We start from the raw sequence: 19,706 nt of genomic DNA, 5'->3' as shown, positions 1-19,706 counted from the left end.
CAGGAATTGCTGAGCAAAAGAGCAGCATTTCTCCAAGGAGGTTCACAAGGGTAGTACAAACCCCAGTCTGGTTTTTTTTTTTTTTTTTTTTTTTTTAGGCTTAAAAAAAATAATTTTTAAAAACTTCTGCCAAATACTATCAGTGAGGGGGGAAAAGTACACAAAGTCTGAAGTGCAGTTGGACCAGCCTTTAAAAAATATCAACTTGCATGAAGCAGGAATGTTTTACATTTCTTTAATTTTCTACATTTAACAGGAGACAGTTGCAGTCAGAGAAAGTCACTTCGGACTCTGCAGACTGTTGTGCAACCTCGCTCAGTCTTGAGTGAGACAGTACATAACTAAAACGCCTTTGAAAATGGTTGCCCAATGGTTGACATTTGTTCCAAATACATCGTAGTGGCAAATGCTTAATCTTTTATTTCAGTAAAGGTTTTATTTTTTAATGGAAATAAAATAAAATAAAAAATTTTTAAAGGCGATTGAGTTTTTTTTTTTAAATTGAAGCAATAAATGTATGTCTAGCCTTGCTCTCAAAAAGCTGGCAGTCTAGCAGGGGTGACCAGAGTAAGGTGAGGAAAGCAAATACACTAGAAGGCTGCTGAGAGTCCTAAGAGGAAGAAGCAACAAGGATCTGTTTACCTCCTAAAAGACTGACATATACAGTCACTTTAAACTCAACCAACTTCTAGTATTATGGTGAGAGGATTGGATATGCCTCCGTTCCCTGGACAAACACTGCCCAGCGCTGGGAATCTCTCTATGCCATAGCCTCCCGGAGTCCTTCCCATCCGACGTCTGTCTGTGCCCCAGTCTTTATTTCACACAGGAACCCTGGATCCCAGAGAGCTGCTTTAGCCCTGTTTTCAGGAGGAAGAGACTGGGGAGGCCGCTCTGATGCACCCCCACAAATGGGAAGGCTGTATCTTAAGACCTTCTTGGATTCCCCAGTTCGTCAACACCACAATGGCAATTATGACTATAGAAGTCAGCCACTGACCCAGGACCTGGGTGCTAAGGATTGGCAAGTGCACCAAACACCAGCTTTACAAAGCCTTAGCAAACCTACAGTTGACAAGGTGTCAGAGAATTTTGTGGTGTTCTCAAATAGTCAAAACTCAGATGATATATCCATGAATGCCAAGGGGCTATTATATTATCGTATTGTTTGTCTGACTTGAATAATGCATAATGTGGGAATAAATACACAATATGAGATAAATCACAGACTCATTTAGTAGTGTAAATCCCTCAGCTGGACCGGAAAAATAATTCAATGCATATTAGTTTTGTTTTCTACATTTGGGGGGAGGCGGATGCTTTATAAATGTAAGGGATCTCAGCAGCCTTGCAATCTATCTGTTCATAGTGAAGATGACGAAGTGAGGCTGAGAAAAATGAACTGGTTTGCCCAAGGGTAACATAGAGAATTTACTGTAGCCTCCTGATTTGAACCCAGTCTTCTGACTGGAATTTCAGTGCTTTTTGTATTATGCTATTCTGAATCTGAGTAAATGCAAAGACTGTGTTTATTTATTATTTTTAAGACAGTTTTTTTATTTTTCAATTACAGTTGACATATAATACTATGTAGATAGACTTGTAGGTGGAAGAGTCATAGGTATTAGGAGATAAGTGTAAACAAACCTGTCTTATCTGGACAGGACCTCAGGTCATTAGGAGGAAGAATGAGGATGAGAGAAGATAGGAGGAAAGAATGGACAGAAATACCGGTAATCACTGGAAGATACTGGAACGGGGCAAATGCCAGGCATTTGTAAGATTAGGATAAATCTGAGTTGATTTAAAAAATAAAAAATAAAGTTATTCAGACAGAAGCAAGAGTTTGTGTGTGTAAAAGGAATAAAGCATAAATACTGTATTATTAATTCACATGGTGGAAGGAGAAAAGCACGGTTCTAACAGATAATGCAAATACTCAGCAAAGTTCTGAGTATTAACACTTTTTCCCCCCCAAAGTATGTAAAGAAGAGAGGGAGGAGGAAAAGATAATGATTTAGGGCGATGTCTCATACATTATTTACTATCATCAGAAGGAAAGTCAAATTCAATAAAGTACATGTTGATTTAGCAAACAAAATTCAGCATGGAGATTAATACAATAAATACAGATTTCAGTGAAATTGTGCCTTAGCACTTATTATTTTAAATCCTCACCCCAGGACATGCTTATTAATTTTAGCAAGAGGGGAAGGGAGAGAAAGAGAGAGAGAGAGAGAGAGAGAGAGAGAGAGAGAGAGAGAAAGAGAAACATTGATTGGTTGCCTCCCTATGTGCCCCAACCAGGGATGGAACCTACAACCTAGGTATGTGCTCTGACTGGGAATCAAACTCACAACCATTTGGTGTATGGGACAATGCTCCATTCAACTGAGCCACACCAGCCAGGGCCCTAGCACTTATATTTAAAGCTATGGTTTAAAAATGTTCTTGTGAGTTATGGATAATTTTTATCAAATGGCAAGAACAGACACTGGTAATGTTAAAATTTTGTGCTCTTAGCTTGTCACTTAATACTTATGATTTTAAGATTAGCCCCTTAGGAGCTGCTCATTTACTTTTGGTACTTATTGATCATTTAGGATATGAAGCTGTCATGAGCCCTCTGTTATGACCATAGAAAATATGATGGCCATCATTTAATGATTATTTTCGAAGAAATGGGAGGAATGCTATTATACATGTTATATCATAAGCATAGTGTAGTAAATATTTTAAAATAAAAATACAGACCTTACAAGCACAAATTTTAAAGAAAAAAATTTATTTAAGGAAATACTTTCTCATTGATAATACTATATTTTTGCTTATTTATATAATCATAATCAAATTATTAGTTTCACTAATTTCTGTTATCAATTTCTGTAAGATAGCTATAATTTATAAATATTGATTAGAATGGTGTTTGGATTTAACCTAACTTTAAACATATTAATAAACAACCGTTCAGCTTTGGTGGACATGTTAGGGCTCTGGGGTTTGATGGCACAGTGACCTCACAAACCCTTTCATGGCTTTTCTCATCTGCAGAGTGTTTCTCAGTGTCGCGCACAAGCACCTTCCTGGTCCTTGTGTTACTTCTCATGCAGTAGAAACAGTGGATAATCACAAACCTTTTACGCTTATACAAAAACAGTTCTCTAGCAATTGTATTTTGCATTTTTGAGCAGAAGTTTGCTTCTATGTTATCTGATCAGATATGTGCCTTTATATACACACAGCTTCCTTTCTCCACTTTCCCTCCAACTGAAGGGTGATCTCACCATTCAGCCGTTTAAACAAAAGGTCTGCTATGGGCTTCAGGTGTTTTAGATTGACAGTCTTCAAAACGGATTTCCAGAAGAGCTCATAAGGCTTATGATATCTTTAGACAAATTATTGAATAGAATTGAAGATTTTGCCTTTTAGTTTTACAGTGCGTTCACCTTGCTTGTTGAATGAGCTTGGATTAGTGGTGTTTGTATGGCAGTTAGCCTGTAAGCCTTGACTGTATGTTTTAAGAAAAAAGGCAATAGGTCAGTTCTAAGTTGTGCATCATGTCAGAGGTAGAGAAGGTCTACATATTCGTCCTGCTTTATAGACTCCAGTATATAGACTTCCAGGGAAACAGATAGGAAACCTATAATGCATCTTTAACAAAGGTATGGAGTGGAACTTTCGATTTGAAGAGAGAAAAGGTAGGTAGGTGGCAGGATGGGCTATATGATATGTGGGGGCCAGTGAAAAATGAAAATGCAGGGCCATTCGTTTGAAAATTAAAAATCTCAAAACAGTGACAGTAGATCATTGAACCAAGTATGGGGCCCTTCTGAGCTCAAGGCCTGTGTGACTGCACAGGGCACGCTCACCAAGCCTGCCCTGGCCAGAAGTTGAGATGAGAGCAAAAAGAAAAAGGAGTAATCTATTTTCCCTCCCTCTTTCTATCCCACTCTTATCTGTGAACTCATCAGACTGACCATCTGTGCAGAGGGTACTGTGGGGACCATTAGCTAAGACACTGACACTTTAGTCCGTGGGGAGGGGCCGGAGAGAGGGCTTGTATTACACGGTGATGGGGATGGGGGTGGGGGCGAGGGGGTGGGGGTTGAAGGTCTCCTGAACTGACCTAGGACAGAGAGCATTATCTTGGAACCCTTACAGCTTTCTAGCAATGTATTAAAGCTACTTCTCTTCTCGGAATCTAACCTTTCATTGCTGTAAAATGGTGATAGCTACCTTGCAGAGTTATCGTAGGGATTAGAGATAATGCAGAAGGTACCCAGCATGGTGGCTGGTATGCAACGGGAGCCAATAGATATTGCATGGAGAGCCTTTGTGTGTGTGTGTGCCCGCACGCGCGAGTGAAGAGAGGTACTGAGTGAGGCTGGGTGAAGGGGCCTCAAGTCTCAGATGGGGTGGGGGATCAAAATGCTTGAAGAGCCTCATAAGAGCTGGCTGCCTCCCTGCACCCGTCCTTCATTCCCAGGTGCTTTGGGATGGTTTAAAACTCAGAGTTTCATCTTCTTCCCAAGCAGGGCGAGGAATGATCGGTGGGCGGGGTGGGGTGGGGGGAGTCAGTACACAGTGGAGTTCAGTCCAACACTGAAAATTTGCCAACGTTCACCCACGCTGCGGAGATGACACAGCAGCTGTGGGCAGACACCAGTGAGGGCGTGGGGGCGCTGGGATACATTAGGCTTAAAGATGTCCCATTGTTCACCCTGAGGTTTTGTAGTTTGTGTATTTTATCCTGTTACGTTTCCATGATATACAAAGGACACAGCCAAAACCATTTCATGTAGTTTTCCCACTTTGTTTTGATTTATTATTTGTTGTTTACGGTGTTGCCTCCAATAACAACAATGGAATTTCCTTCCCTACTTACTCATCTGGCCTGTTTCCATCTTGCCTGTTTATTTTAATTTCCTTTTTGGACTGAAATCTCCACATGACTCTGCTTTGTTTATTTCCTTGCATGTATGTGTCAGCATCATTCATTAGTATGTCCACTCAGAACAACTTTGTTCATTAATTATAAAGGTCCTGTTTCCTGGTTCCTAGTGGGAGTGTCTGAAGTGCTCCAGCCTGCTCAGGACTGTAAGGCGGCTTGGGTTAGCAGCTCCCTCATCACTGCTTTCTGCAGGCAGATGGCTTACAGATGAAACGGGAGGCAGCAAAGTAACTCCACAGCCAAAGGCCCTTTTCTCAAATCCTCTGACTTATCAACCCTGCCCGCTTATCAGTGTTGATTTCCATTTGCTTTTATGTAGGCAGTCGGCTTTGTGAGGACCTGCTTTTTGCAGCCACGCTCAATTCCTTGAGGACGGGTCCCTGAAACCTAGTCTGTTGTTAACTAATGAGCAGTTGCAGCTGGCAGTGCTAGCTGCTTTGGAGTGTACGATGAATGTTAGACTTGGCCCTTTCTTATGAAGGACTTACAGCCAATAGCAGAGTTAAAGAGGTAACTTGACTTATCCATCGGTTACCTGAATATATTACATCTGGATTCTCATGATTGACTGAATTAACCAATTCATTAAACATTTATTTAGTACTTACCCTGTTATATGACACCATATCTAGTGTCAAGATGCTTAAAAGGCTGGGAGGTAGAAATAGAATGGAAAGCAAATAAATATAATAAAGTCTTGTAGGTAACATGATGGAAATCTGTCCAGAGTATACATAAAAATTAACAAAGGAGGAGTCTTTATTCTCTTGGGGGTGGGTGGAGAGGAAGCGTCACAAACAAAGACAAAAGGTACTGGATATATTTGAGGTCCATAAGTACTTTCAAGTGTCTGAAACAGAGCGGCTGAGAAGGCAGGGGGGCATGGTGGGAGAGGCAGGTGGAGGAAGGCAGCCATAAAGGGCTTTGGATGTCACATTAAGGTGTTTGGATTTTATTCTCTGGGAAAAGTTTCGGGTAGGTGGAACATCATCATTCGATTTTCCTTTTAGAAAAATTACCCTGAGAAGGGCAGATTTGAGGGACTTGAACGGAGGTCAGAAGATGCCTTTGGACAGTATGGTGCTAAGCAGGCATGATGTGATTCTGAATAAGCCAATGGCAGATAGAAAGATATCAAAGAGTAGACTTTATAGAATAGCTATCAATTTTAAATGTTTTTTTTTTTTATAGCAACTGCCGATGAAACTGGAGCTCAAGAAAGTAACACAGCCAATAAACACAGAAGAGAATCTTCCTCTGTGCTTCCATCTGCCGTTAGGAAATACGGTTGTTGTCACACTAGCCTGTAACACTCTATACAGCGATCACTTGTATACAACCCTTTCTGCCCCGAGACACGAAGCTTCTTAAGGTTAAGATTCAAACTACTGAATTATTTGTGTATGCCCAGCGTGGAGCCTTGTATAAACAAGTGTGCAGTCGTTGTTTGACGCCATAGCCAGTGCTTCTTGCACATGCACGGCATGGCGTGCAGTATGGGGGCATCACTCAGGCTCATCTTACAGCCACCCGCTTTCATCTCTCCTCCAGGGGGGCCAGAGCAGAGGGACAAGCTGGGGATGCTCTTCACTTTGCTTTAACATTATATCACTTCATTCATCATCAAGATGTGCCTCTACCTCCAGAAGCCTGTGTTAAAATGCCAAGAACAAATATTTAAAATATAAAAAGTGGCCGTAAAAGTTGATGCTTTTGTGATACTGGGACAGCGGTCTCATTATTCACAAATCAAGCACGATAATTTGCTTCTCTGTCTCTTTTTACGTTGCTTCATGCTTTAACCTAGATCGCACTTTATTCTTCCACTCAGGTCCGTAATGCCTCCCGCCTGGCTCTTTCAAGATGGAGGGGAAACCTGTGGGAGAGCCTACTCAAGTGGTGTCTAAATTCAAACTTCCCGCCAAGGTGGAGAGCACAGGGCACTGGCTGGAGGAAGATCATGCTCGGATATGGGAAGTTTTAAAGACTGAGGAGGTAAGACAGCCCTAAATAACACGGTTGGCGCAAGGATGGATTTTCTTACCCCTGAGACCATAATGCTGAGTGTAGCCAGCACCACAGGCCAGCTGGGAAAATTATTATTTGAGGCCACAGGCACTTCATGACTGGAGAACAGTAAGTCAGGGTTATGTCCCTTGGACATTAAATGACTTCACAGGGATTCAGCCAACAGAGATAGCACTTAGGCCTTACAGTGTGTGAGTAGACATTCTTCTTGTACAATCCTACCAAATCTAATTGGGAAATAAAATCATGGGGAGAAAGTTGATAACGAAGGATCAATCATAATAAGTGGAATTATATAAATTTGTTGTTTGACAGCTACGTGATCAGTGAGGGCTCTTTGGTTGCAAGCAACAGACATGAACTCTGACTAATTTACGGGAGATGGGAAATGATTGGAGGATGGTGGAGGCTCACAGAATTGATGAGTTGTTTGGAAAACTAGGCTTGGAAATAGATCAGTAGGAACTGCTCAGGGCACTGCTGCTGGTATAAATTCCAAAGGGCTTCCCATCCTCTCCTCATTCTCACATTTCTCTGCTCAAGATGCAAAGCCATGGGAGAGAGAGGCTTACTGCCAAGCTTAGTCACATGTTTTTCTCTTCTGTAAAGAGAGAGAGATGCTGCCATGAGAAATCATTATAGCAGGTCCTCACAGCACTTGTGTTTAGAGTTCAAATCTCACTTTTTTTTACTTAACATGTTTCTAAGATTTTTAAGATTCAGCTACATTAATATATACTAGAGGCCCTGTGCACCGGTGGGGTCCCTCGGCCTGGCCTGCAGGGATCAGTGGACCTCCGCGCCACTGCAGCCCGGCCTTACCTGCCAGCTCCTCGGGCTACTGCCAGCTGTGGATCCCGCCCAGCACGAAGTAGTGTGTGAAGCGGCAGGGGGCCAGAGAGGAGCCCAAGCCTGGGCTGGGCACTGTGCCCCTTCCGCTCATCCGGCCCACTGCGCGTATTGCCTGATCATATTCCTTAAGTTCTCTTTCAAATGTATTAACTTTATTTCCTCTCTGTGTTGCATTTTGATTAAATTTAGATGCATCTTCCAATTCACTAATTATCTCTTCAGTTATATCTAACCTGCCCTTTAACTCAACCAATGAGTCCTAAATTTCAATCGTATTTTTTACTTCTAGAAGTTCTGTTTTCTTTCGAAATTTTCTACTAGTTTTTTTTTTTGTTTTTTTTTTTTTTTTGCTCCTGCTTTCTCTTCATATTTTTAATTTTTAAGACTGTCAAGAACTGTGAAGGGTCTGAGATTTTCTGATAGTTACAAGTTAGCTCGCCACAGTTGTGTATAAGTGAAGTACAATTATACTCTTGAATATAGAGGCAAAAAACTTTATTAATCACTGAAGAAGCAGTAGCTAGTGTCAACATGTTTGTTTTGGTTCCCTATATCCTAATTCCTATAGGAGTGACACAGAGAGCTACCTGCACACGAGAGGATCACTGATCTTGGGGAACTTGACAGTTTATAGTAGACAGTAAACAAGGCTATACTTTCTCCTAGTGGGAGACGTTACCCTATCCTTTAAGGTTACCTGCTGCAACACAGGCCTGAAAAATGGTCTCGGTAAAGATCAGCCAGGCCTTGATTTTTTTTTGGCACACAAAGCAAGACATGCAAGAACAAGAGAGACATATGGAGGAGTATTTCTCTACAATATTAGATACAATGGTTTTCTGATTTGTGTTGGAAATTATAATAGCTATGAGTCTTATTCTACTATATGTTCTTTGTATTGGCTCTTGCACATAGTGTTTTATTTCTTTGTGCGTTTTATGATTTTTGACTGTGGGTTCACCTTTCTTGGAATGAAGGGAGTTTTCTCCAGAGAGAATTTGCAATTACTTCTGGGAGCACTACCAGCTGGAATTCACTTTAAAGTACATTCTTAGCTTGTGGTTTTTCAGACCACTCACTGTGAATATAGGCTGGAAACCTATGGATGGGTATGCACGTTGTAATGAATTCTAAGGGGAAATGACTCCCCCCTTTCCTTCCCTGTTGCTATTCAGTACCATATTTCTAGATAAGCTACTTTCCTTCTTCCAAGTTCACCTTAATGTTGAGGGAATAACATTTTGGGGATCTAGTTTTATGCAGTGGGTATTCCCTATAGATTCTCTCTATTGAGCCAATCCTGGACTTTGTCTATTGTTCCCTGTGTCCTTTAAAGTACTAAAACCTATATTAGTTAGAGTAGCACTAATGTTGTAACAAACACATCAAAAAAGTATGTGCTTAACACAATAAATGTTTATTTCTCAATCACATAGTAGTCCAATTTAGATGAGAGTGCAGCTTTTTTCCATATAGTGATTCAGGGACTCAGACTACTGAGCAACCCAGTCAGGAACATGCCTCTTAGTTTTAATTGTACTTCACTTATAAACCCTAAAGCACGGACACAGTACTATACACAAGTTGAAATAAATACATGGTGATTGATTGATGAATCATTTTCATAGTAATTATGTAATCACATAATTATAATTTCATGGTAATATGCTGTTTCTCTAAATGATAACACCAACCAAAATATTGCCATCTCTGGGTACAAAGGTGATTCATTCGGTTCACTAGTGGATAGCACTAAGTGATGATGACTATTGCTGACTGAATTTGCATTGAGTCATCCACAATGTGCTGGACTTATCTGTGTCCAGTGTTTTCCATTTGTGAGAAGGTTGCCAAGATAAGCAATGTTCTCCATGGCCATGGAACAGAGATGTTCTCTGTGTAAAATGAAACTAGTGAATGCCTGTATGGAGATTGGACACATGACCTCTTCCTCTCTATCCAGCTCAGGAATGGGGCCTCACATTGTAACATCCCATTTTTGGAGGAGGAAATAGTAATGTGTTCATCATGCATGCTTTGGAGATTAAATCATATTCATCTGAGGCACAGGAAGAGAGCAAATTAAAAAAAACACACTGGATGACAGTTGGGACAAGCAGTGGGAGTGTATTGTATTAATCTTTGAAGAGTCAGCTCTTTGCTGAACTTAAAGGCTGTGGTTTGGTGACACTAGGGTTCTTCTTTGTGATTCTGAATGAATTTCTTTTTCTCTCTGCCACACATTTTAACATGAGGCAAAGGGATGAAAATGTCCTTCCAAGGAAGTTATTACATATAAAAACGCTTTGAAGTATTTTTACTGAGTGAGGAAAGTAGACATATCATCAGCAGTGAGAAATGGAACACTGAGACTGAATAATATCCAGTCGGGGTCTGTAAGGGAGGGAAACTATCATCTACTGAGCACGTACTCCGTGTGAAGAACTGTATGTGGCACTTTCACATTCATCAATATATTTAGTTGTCACAGCTATAGGTACATTTTTCATAAAGATTTTGAAGATTAGAGGTCAAGGCCCATGCTCAAAGATACATAGTAAGTGGCAGAGTAGGATTCAAATTCAAGTTTTTCTGTCTTCATTTTATACTCTTATCTCCTGATTAAGCTGTTACCAAAATTGTTTACATCAATTTGACTCTAAATTTGGTTTTCCCACTGAGACTTTAGCTCAGCGGTTCTCAGCCTGTGGGTGGCGACACCTTTGGGGGTTGAACAACCCTTTCACAGGGGTCGCCTAAGACCATCGGAAAACACATATATAATTACATATTGTTTTTGTGATTAATCACTATGCTTTAATTATGTTCAATTTGAAACAATAAAATTGGGGGTCACCACAATATGAGGAACTGTATTAAAGGGTCGCGGCATTAGGAAGGTTGAGAACCACTGCTTTAGCTCATTCTGTAAGGGCAGCATCCTCAGCTCATTAAATGGTACCAATCTCGCTTTCACAGAGCTTGGACCTGCAATGTCTGGTGCGTTCGAACACACTGACCAACGTGCCCGCTGAGTCATAACTTTCTTCCATTTCTCAAAGTGTTGTCCCAGTGCGTGTGACTGGCCTCCCTTCCCAATTCTCTCATATAGCATCCTAGTATCTCATGGAGACTTCACTCTGTCCTGAACTCCATTCTATTTAAAGGGAGTCTAAAACTCTGCTAGGCTCTTTGCAGCTCTCTTCTGCATAAGTGAGCTCAGTTTCATGTGCTCCAAGCTATTGATTGGGGTTCAATTGTGAACAGTCTGACTGTTTGGAACCTGGATATTTTCACCCGTTCCCTGAACTCCTGTTGCTTCCTTGGACCTTAAAGGCTGCCAGAATCACATCAGGGTATTCCTATGTCCTTGAGACACTGCTCACAGAACAGTCTGCTGTCACCATGGGACACCCACCCGTCCCCGAGAAGTCTCAAGTCTCTCTAGCTCCAGTTTACCCACTTTGTACTTCTTATTTTTTCCATTGACTCTTGGTGCCAGAGTCCCAGGTTGCCCAGTGTAAGACCATTGAGTTATGGCATGACATTTTCACTACATTTCATAGTCTAAACCAAAGGGGAATACTCTAGCTATCAAACCTTTCATTATAGTTGCATTTTAGTGTTGGCGTTAGAGGGTGCTCGCATGTGACCTCTTTAGGGAAGATATTCTTGAGCCCCTGGTCAGGGTTGGTGACCCTACAGTGTAGTTCCATAACACTTCTGCTTATCTGGCTCATAAGACTTATCATAGGAACGGTACTTGTATGCTTGTATGTCTAAATATTGCTATCTCTCAAACTAGAATGTAAGCTCCTTGAGTGAGGGCCTTTTTCATATTTATCTGTATATGTCCACAATTACAGTGTTTGGCACATAGAGGCCCTTAGTCAATTATTTATTGAATACTGAGACTTAGAATACAAACTCTAGAACAAGACTTGCTGTGTGACCTCATTACATTTCTTGATATTTCTGTATTTCAGTTTTCTCATCAACAAAAAGGGCATATTAATAGGATTGTTCTTAGAATTGAGTTATAATATGTAAAGTACTTAGAATGGTGCCTATGATATAATAAGCAATAGATGTAGACTTTTATTATTAAGTCAGTGAGTTGGGTAGAGTATTGGCCTACTAATTGTATAGTAGTTGATTTTGAACACTGCTGTCTGAATTCAAGATTTCCTCCACATTCTGGAAGTGCACCCTTACTCCCAGATCTTTTCTCTGTTTTTTGTTTTTGTTTTTAATATATTTTTATTGATTTCAGGGAGGTAGAGAGAGAGAGAGAGAGAGAGAGAGAGAGAGAGAGAGAGAGAGAGAGAGAGAGAGAGAGAAAGAGAGAGAGAGAGAAAGAGAGAAATATCAATGATGAGAATCATTGATTGGCTGCTTCCTGCATGCCTCCCACTGGAAATCGAGCCCGCAACCCAGGCATGTGCCTTGACCGGGAATCAAACCATGACCTCCTGGTTCATAGGTCGATGCTCAACCACTGAGCCACGCTAGCTAGGCTCTTTTCTCTGTTTTTAAAATGACTACAGAATTTGAACTGGTAGGCATGGCTGCCTAACTCCAAGGAGACTGCCCTTGCTAAGGTTCCTGAGGGTGATCTTTCAGGGAAGAAGACAGTCAATCCCAATCAAACAGCATGACTATGTTGAGGTACGCAAGCACTTTTGGGGGTAGGGGCGGATGCAGGTGGTTTAGAATTACTCAGCTTTACTCCCTTCCTCCTGTGTGTGCGGAGGGGTGACACTTCAGTCAGCAGCGTGTCCCTCAGGGGACAGTGTTCATGGACCAGAGGGATGGGCTGGGTTCTAAACTGCGTTATCCTGGCTGTTGATTCAGGTGGCTCAGATGACCATTGGAATAAGACAGGATTGATACGTGAAGAGTTTTCTCCTGTAAAAAATCATAGACTTTGCAAACAATTTAGCTGTGCTGTTTGAGTTCTAGAACAAACCCTGCCTTTACTTTGCATTTTGGTACAGAGAGTAAAGGAAACTCCAGGTAAATTTAGAAAAAGGAAGGAAGGAAGCAAGAAAGGAAGAACAAAAACAGATTCGTTTTATGGAGATTGCATTCACGGGGTTTTAGGTCTCTAAGAAAGACTTTGCAAAGCAGTTCTTTCAGCCCAGTGTTTTCCAAAATGTGTTCACCATAAACTCAGAGTCTCTTTATATATATATTTTAATTGATTTCAGAGAGAAAGGGAGAGGGAGAGAGAGATAGAAACATCAATGATGAGAGAGAATCATTGATCGACTACCTCCTGCACGCCTCCTACTGAGGATCAAGCCCGCAACCTGGGCATGTGCTCTTGACCGGAATCAAACCCAGGACCCTTCAGCCAACGCTCTATCCACGGAGCCAAACCAGCTAGGGCTCAGGGTCTATTTTTATTCCCTTGAAAACTTTATCATGCCAGGGCAAGATTGATGAGTCAGAAGAGGCAGGGGCTGGAGAGAGAAGAGCTTACAAACAAATCATTCCCAGGAAAGGAAAGGGAAGGGAAGTGTCTTCTGTTCTTTGGACTTAACTCTCCTTCGAGGGCAAATACAAGGAAGGGATGCCATTATTTAAAGTTTTCCTTGGAATACAAATGTAGGGTATTGGGAGAGGTTGTACTTCCTCTCATGGCAGTGGGACCTCCTTTCTCAGGGGCTGGGAAGAGGAAATAGGTGAATACCTTCACTATAAACTCTTCCCCCATGACCCGGCTTCTGCTTACTTGATGAGTGACCCTAGTCTGGGAATCTCAGGAAATTTTATAGATGAAGAAAATTTTAGAAAGGTCGAGGTTTTGGTATGTCATTGATAGGAAGAGATTAGCATTCTTTAAAAAGTTGCATTTGATAACAGTAGCCCCAGTGCTTTTGTTTTTCTCTCTGTTTAGAATGACCTTCCTTCCCCTTTTCCTAGTTAACTCCTCCTCATCCTTCAGACTCTGGGAATTTCCCCTGATCTGATCACCACAGACCATTTGTGCCCTTGTCATTTTTCTTTCTTTCTTTTTTGTTAATCCTCACTTGAGGATATTTTTCCATTGATTTTTAGAGAGAGTGGAAGGGAGGGGGAGAGACACACAGAGAGAGAGAAACATTGATGTGAGAGAGACACATGGATTGATTGCCTCCCACACAGGCCCCAACCAGGACTGGGGATCAAGCCTGCCACCAAAGTATGTGCCTTTGACTGGAATTGAACCTGGGACCCTTCAGTCGGTGGGCCAACACTCTATCCACTGAGCCAAACCAGCTAAGGCTGTCATTTTTTTCTTAACTTTGTTTTCTTTATGTATATTTATCACATTATTTGGCAATAAGTTATTTTATATTTTTTTCCAGTATACTGTGAGCTTCTACATAAGGAACTTTGCTGTCATATTCAAAGTTACATCACTACAAAGTTACATAATTACATTGTTGAGATGTTTGTCGAATGAATGAATGAATGCATGAATGAACAAACGAACAAAGGAATGGACAGATAAAGAACATCGCACATATTGGTGCTTATCCTGAGAAGAACACCCAAGTGACAGAATTTCTGGGTTCAGTAGTGTTTTCTCTGATATCATAAAAGGGCATATGTTTTATTCTGTGGATTGTACTTGCCAATAGTAGGAACCATTACAATTTTACTGGATTTCTGAGAAATCAACAACATATGTGTACAGTAAAAATACAGTGACAATAAAAGCAAATAGCCTGATGAAAAGAGTCCTCAGTAAACAATAACCTATCCATCCACTCATGTTTACCCTCAGGGTCAAAGTAACTTACTGTTGCCTCAGAACACTCTTTTTAAGTAGGATGGTTGCAATGCCAGGACAAATCTAAATTGTTTCCACAATAAAAATGTTGATCAAGGAAGAGAAAATGGCAAAGAGACTTGACACATTGTGATGGAAGAATCATGCTATGTCCGGGTGGGAGGAGAAGTTATTTGTAAGGATAATTGAGGGTGGTAGATCTGGGGAAGCAAGAACAAGCCAGGATTTCAAATGGGAGTTTAGAAGTATTATAATTTACTAAGAGAAGCCCAAACTGCTGACAGTACTGTCACAAAGAAAGTGAGTGATTCCCAAACATCCAGGACTTACCGAGAGAAATGTAGCAAGGCCCTCCATACAACGTACACGTACAAGGACACGTCATCTCTTTTGGACAGGGACCAAGGTGTCATCCATCTTCTGAAGGGAGGCCGGGACCACCAGGAAGAGGTGCAGAGGCCGACCTGTGCCAGACTCGCACTGTAGAGCCACACAGGTGCCAACCAGGCAGTCACCATAAAATTTTGAACTGAGAGCCAAGAAGACACATAGAAAAAAGAGCCAAACTATTCATCCCTAAGTTTCTTCTTTTATTTTTAAATTGTGAAAACAAAAAATATACGGCCCTGTAGAAATCATAAATGACAGCCAGTTTCTAACTATGACTCTTAAATATCTAGTCACCTTGTAAAAGCTTTTCCCACCACAGCCACAAGATTCTAGTCATGGTGGGACCAGGAGGAACTTTGGGGGCCATCTGGTATGAATGAACTCGTCGTTTGTCATCCTTGAGCCGAGAGTTTGTGTGTGGTGGGTCCATTCAGCCTATTGGTGCTATTTTCTCATTGCCTTGGTGGTTGCATGTTTCTTTTGCAGCGGAGAATGTCCGTTACATAACCACTTTAGTTCTTACTCTCCAGCTAAATTAACAAGAATGCTTGTAAATGCAGGGCCCTGGTTACCTTATTTTTCTTTGCATTCATGAGATAGCACATGGCTCATTAGTTACATTTTTAAAATGAATGAAGGAGCTCTAGCCAGTTTGGCTCAGTGGATAGAGTGTCGGCCTGCAGACTGAAGGGTGCCGAGTTCGATTCCGGTCAAGGTACCTTGGTTGCAGGCTCCCTGCTCTGGTCGGGGCATGTGGGAGGCAACCAACTGATGTGTCTCTCTCACATCGGTCTCTCTCTCTCTCTCTCTCTCTCTCCCTCTCTCTAAAAATCAATGGAAAAATATCCTCAGGTGAGGATTAAAAAAAATAAATAAAATGAATGGAGGAATTACATATATGGTTCAAAAAGTGCAAGTTCCTTCCAGACACGAGTAGGATTTGAGGATCTAGATAATAAAGAGGAAAGCCCCATGGGTTTTTTGGATTTAAATAGAATTTGGTTTAGGCATATTAGTGACATTTACCGGATGTATTTTTATCTTGGGTGGTAGTTAATCTTCTAAATGTCAGTTTCTTCATCTATAAAATGTGGAGAATAATATTCTCTTGAAGGCAATATGCGATGTATATGAGCCATTTAGGACAGTGATTGGCACAGAGCTAGTGCTCATTAATGTTTCCATTTTTCTCTCTCTAGTTAACTCAGGATCGATCACAAAACCATTTGAGTTTGGCCCTTTGAAAACAGTCTTAAATAAACTGCAAGTAATATGCACAATGTACATCTGTTAACATTTATTAATTCCAGAATGGCAGTAAAGTGAACATGATTATATATTTGTGTGTTTCTCTGTACTTTTACAATTCTATAATTAAACATGTCAAACAAGACAAAAGGTTACTAAAGTGACAGATATCATTAAATAAAGCATCTCAAATATATTAATGCCTAGTTTAGTAAATGTAGAATAGTGAATTGAGGCATTTACCCAATAAGTATTTGTGGAATAACTGCTATGAATAGGACTGATATAACCCCTGACTCATGGTTCAGTGGGAAATATAGATTCTTTTTAAAAAGGCATCATACATGTGTTCAGGGAAATTAAAAAGGAAATACAAGGTTACAAGGGAGCATGTTTGAGGCACATTTTATCTGAATCTGGGAGGTTAGGAAAAGCTAAGAGTAATTAATACATTTCAGGAATAAGTGATGATGAGGGTGGGGAAGGAAGTCCTTTGCACATGCAGAGGGAAAGGCATGTGCAAAGGTGTAGAAGCTAGAGGGAATGGGGAATGAAGTTCAATATGGATGGAAGACAGGGTTCCAAGTAGAAGGTATAGGGCAGTGATGGCGAACCTTTTGAGCTCGGTGTGTCAGCATTTTGAAAAACCCTAACTTAACTCTGGTGCCGTGTCACATATAGAAATTTTTTGATATTTGCAACCACAGTAAAACAAAGACTTATATTTTTGATATTTATTTTATATATTTAAATGCCACTTAACAAAGAAAAATCAACCAAAAAAATGAGTTCGTGTGTCACCTCTGACATGCGTGTCATAGGTTCGCCATCACTGGTATAGGGGGAGATGGGCTTGAAAGGAGGGTGGGGTTCAGATCAGGAAGGGCCATGTAAGCTTTTACCTCCTGGTAAATAGTTCATCCACCAAAGATCCTGCTGGTGGGGTCTCCATTTTTGTTCTAATGTTGTTGCTGCTCAGGAACTCAGTGCTTGAAGTTTGACAGAATAATGAGTTCTGGGAACCCTGAAGTCATGTTGCTGCTGTTTGTAGTGGACAGAAACGTACTCTTAACTCCTTCAAGTGCATAAAGTGAGTATAGAAGTTCTGTCTCTTGTACATTTTCAATCTAAGAACTTCCATAGATGGACGGAAGCTGTCCCGAGTTGAAGTGCACCCTTTCTGCTTGCCCTCAACAGGAGACTGTTAGCAGCGGCTTGTTTCATGTCCTCCTGAACTTACAGAGAAGCAGGCTTGAAGAAAGCCTTTTGGAACCTAACTCGTCAGTAGATGAGCTTTGTAATACAGGGTTAGCTTCACCATATTTTTCTTAGACCGCCGGATGTCCTCTTACATCAGATGGATCATGTTTGTGTCCCTGATTTGGAAGTTGCCAGAGTCTTTGAAACGAATAAATAATTTTACAATCTGGATGACTTTTGTTTCAACAAAACCAATGGCATTTGTCCCATGCAGCTAGGACAAATGCAGTTTGGTGTGGAGAATCTGGAACATAGTTGCACTGGGGCAGAGATGAAGGATAATTACATTCTAATGATGGTCATTCACAATATCAGGTCATGTTCAACCGCACGACCATTACACATCGTTTCATAATGGAAAATAAATGGGCCAGACCGTTCAGTATACACAAACTATCTGGTAACTTTGCCAGTGACCCCTTAGGGAGGGAGGTGATAGGAAAACTCACAATCCAAGATTCTGATTTGCCCCAAATTGCAGAATAACATCATTTGACTCGAATTCCCAACAGCTGCTCCATGCACTTGTTTTTTTTACAATTGTGTAAGATTGTCAAAGACTAAGCTTTGCAAACGCTAGTTATATGATGAAGTTCCTGGCTTCTCTCTTTTAATCTGGGAGTATACTTTATATTGTCACTTGAAGCCTTCTTGATGGCAGTCTTCCCATCCTTCACTCCCTGCCCTGCCCTGCCTCTTCCTCCCATTAGTATTGAGAAATTTAACATTAAATTTGGAAGTGGGATGTTTAAATGAACAGATCATTTTACAGTTTGCTGTACAGATCCAAGAAAATCTTTAAGCTACAACTCTGGGTAGCACTTTTCTTTTCTCCCGTTGTATTTTTTCTCTTATTTAATGTGATCAGTAGTTCAAAGCAGGGTCTATTTATCCTTGGCTCAGTTTCCTTCCCACTGGTCATGACTTTTAGATGTATATGTGGAGTCTTGTTTTCAGAGGAAGATCTAAGGAGACCCTGTTATATGTATGGGTTCACCACCACAAGCACAGCTGGTGCAAATCAGCATGATGCAGCAAGAGCTCAGGGTTATTGGCAGAGGCTGTGTTTAGAATTATACAGAAGAAGTAAAGAAGAAAAGGGGCTCTGTACTATAGGGTAGAGAAGAAGGGAAAAGCTAGGCAGGGAGAAGGGGGGATATCAAAGATAAACAGAAGAGAAAAGGCATAAAAGGAGCAGGATTTTTTTTTTTCTAGTGACTTCATAACCTAGTAGTAAGGGGGGAGGGTTATCTATACAGTTTTATTAAGTAAAATGATGGTCATATATAATCCTCCATGATTTGGAGGGATTTTTGGGCCCCTTATTTTACATACTGCCCCACTTATGGGGGCAAACAGAGGAACTGTAGGTACCTTGATAACCCATGAGGAACTGGGAGAGGTTCTTGAAAGAAGTTGGGAAGAATAGAAATACTAGGGTGGAAAGAGGGTATGGATTCCATATCCCAGTATCTCTATCCTCAGCCTGATTCAATGTGTCATCCATGGTCCAATCAACATGCTTCAGGTTTTGGGTCAAGACCTACATGATCAACATACGTCTCTCTGATTAGGGTGACACACGTTCTCAGATCATTTCCAAAATAGACTCAATATCCAGAAAATTAGCTGTATCTTTCCCTGAGGCCTGACTTCAGTGCTCTTTGAAGGCAATGAGCAGTGGTAGGTGGATCAGTTTCTGAAAGAGAAGGTCCTGTTTCAGCCCCCTGGCAGAGTTGTACACCTGACACTGTTGGATCTGGGAGCCTCCTGTAGACAGTCTTTCAAGGGACACCTGTAGGAAGGAACAGAGGAGGCAAGGTTCTCTCCTCCCCCAGAGGACAGACTCATACCAGGAAGGGAGCAGTGTAGCTGCCCATTTTCTGGGACCAGGGATTAAAAATGGTGATTCTTATTTGTAGTGTTGCAAGCTTTCATTATTTTGAGATTAGAGAGCTTTCAGTTGCACATGCGCTTAGATTTCAAGGTATGTAAGATGACCCCCCAAGGCTAATTCTAGGTCAAGAGGAGTGTGTGAGACAGTCCTCAAGGTTAATTCTAGGTTTAAAAAATATATATATATTTTTATTGATTTCAGAGAGGAAGGTAGAGGGAGAGAGATAGAAACATCAATGATGAGAAAGAATCATTGATCAGCTTGTCTCCTGAACGCACCACACTGGGGATCCAGCTTGC

At 41.0% G+C, this 19,706-nt stretch overlaps 1 protein-coding gene across 2 annotated transcripts in view; it reads left to right on the top strand.

Moving 5' to 3' along the window:
• The window catches only part of RGL1 (ral guanine nucleotide dissociation stimulator like 1), a 215,798-nt gene that overhangs the window by 58,243 nt on the left and 137,849 nt on the right, over positions 1–19,706 (top strand). Inside the window, exons 1-2 of one of the 2 annotated variants that reach the window (XM_036342703.1) lie at positions 6,172–6,323; positions 6,783–6,946. In XM_036342703.1, the coding sequence (XP_036198596.1) occupies positions 6,815–6,946 (132 nt within the window). In that variant the 5' untranslated portion in view covers positions 6,172–6,323; positions 6,783–6,814. Of the gene's footprint in view, positions 1–6,171; positions 6,324–6,782; positions 6,947–19,706 lie in introns of those variants that run through there. The other variant, XM_036342704.1, reaches the window with a different exon arrangement.

The sequence above is a fragment of the Myotis myotis genome, unplaced genomic scaffold (assembly GCF_014108235.1).
Source record: "Myotis myotis isolate mMyoMyo1 unplaced genomic scaffold, mMyoMyo1.p scaffold_m19_p_18, whole genome shotgun sequence".
Taxonomy (NCBI): domain Eukaryota; kingdom Metazoa; phylum Chordata; class Mammalia; order Chiroptera; family Vespertilionidae; genus Myotis; species Myotis myotis.
Note: the sequence above shows the minus strand (reverse complement) of the source record. Positions and strands in the feature narration are given on the sequence as shown.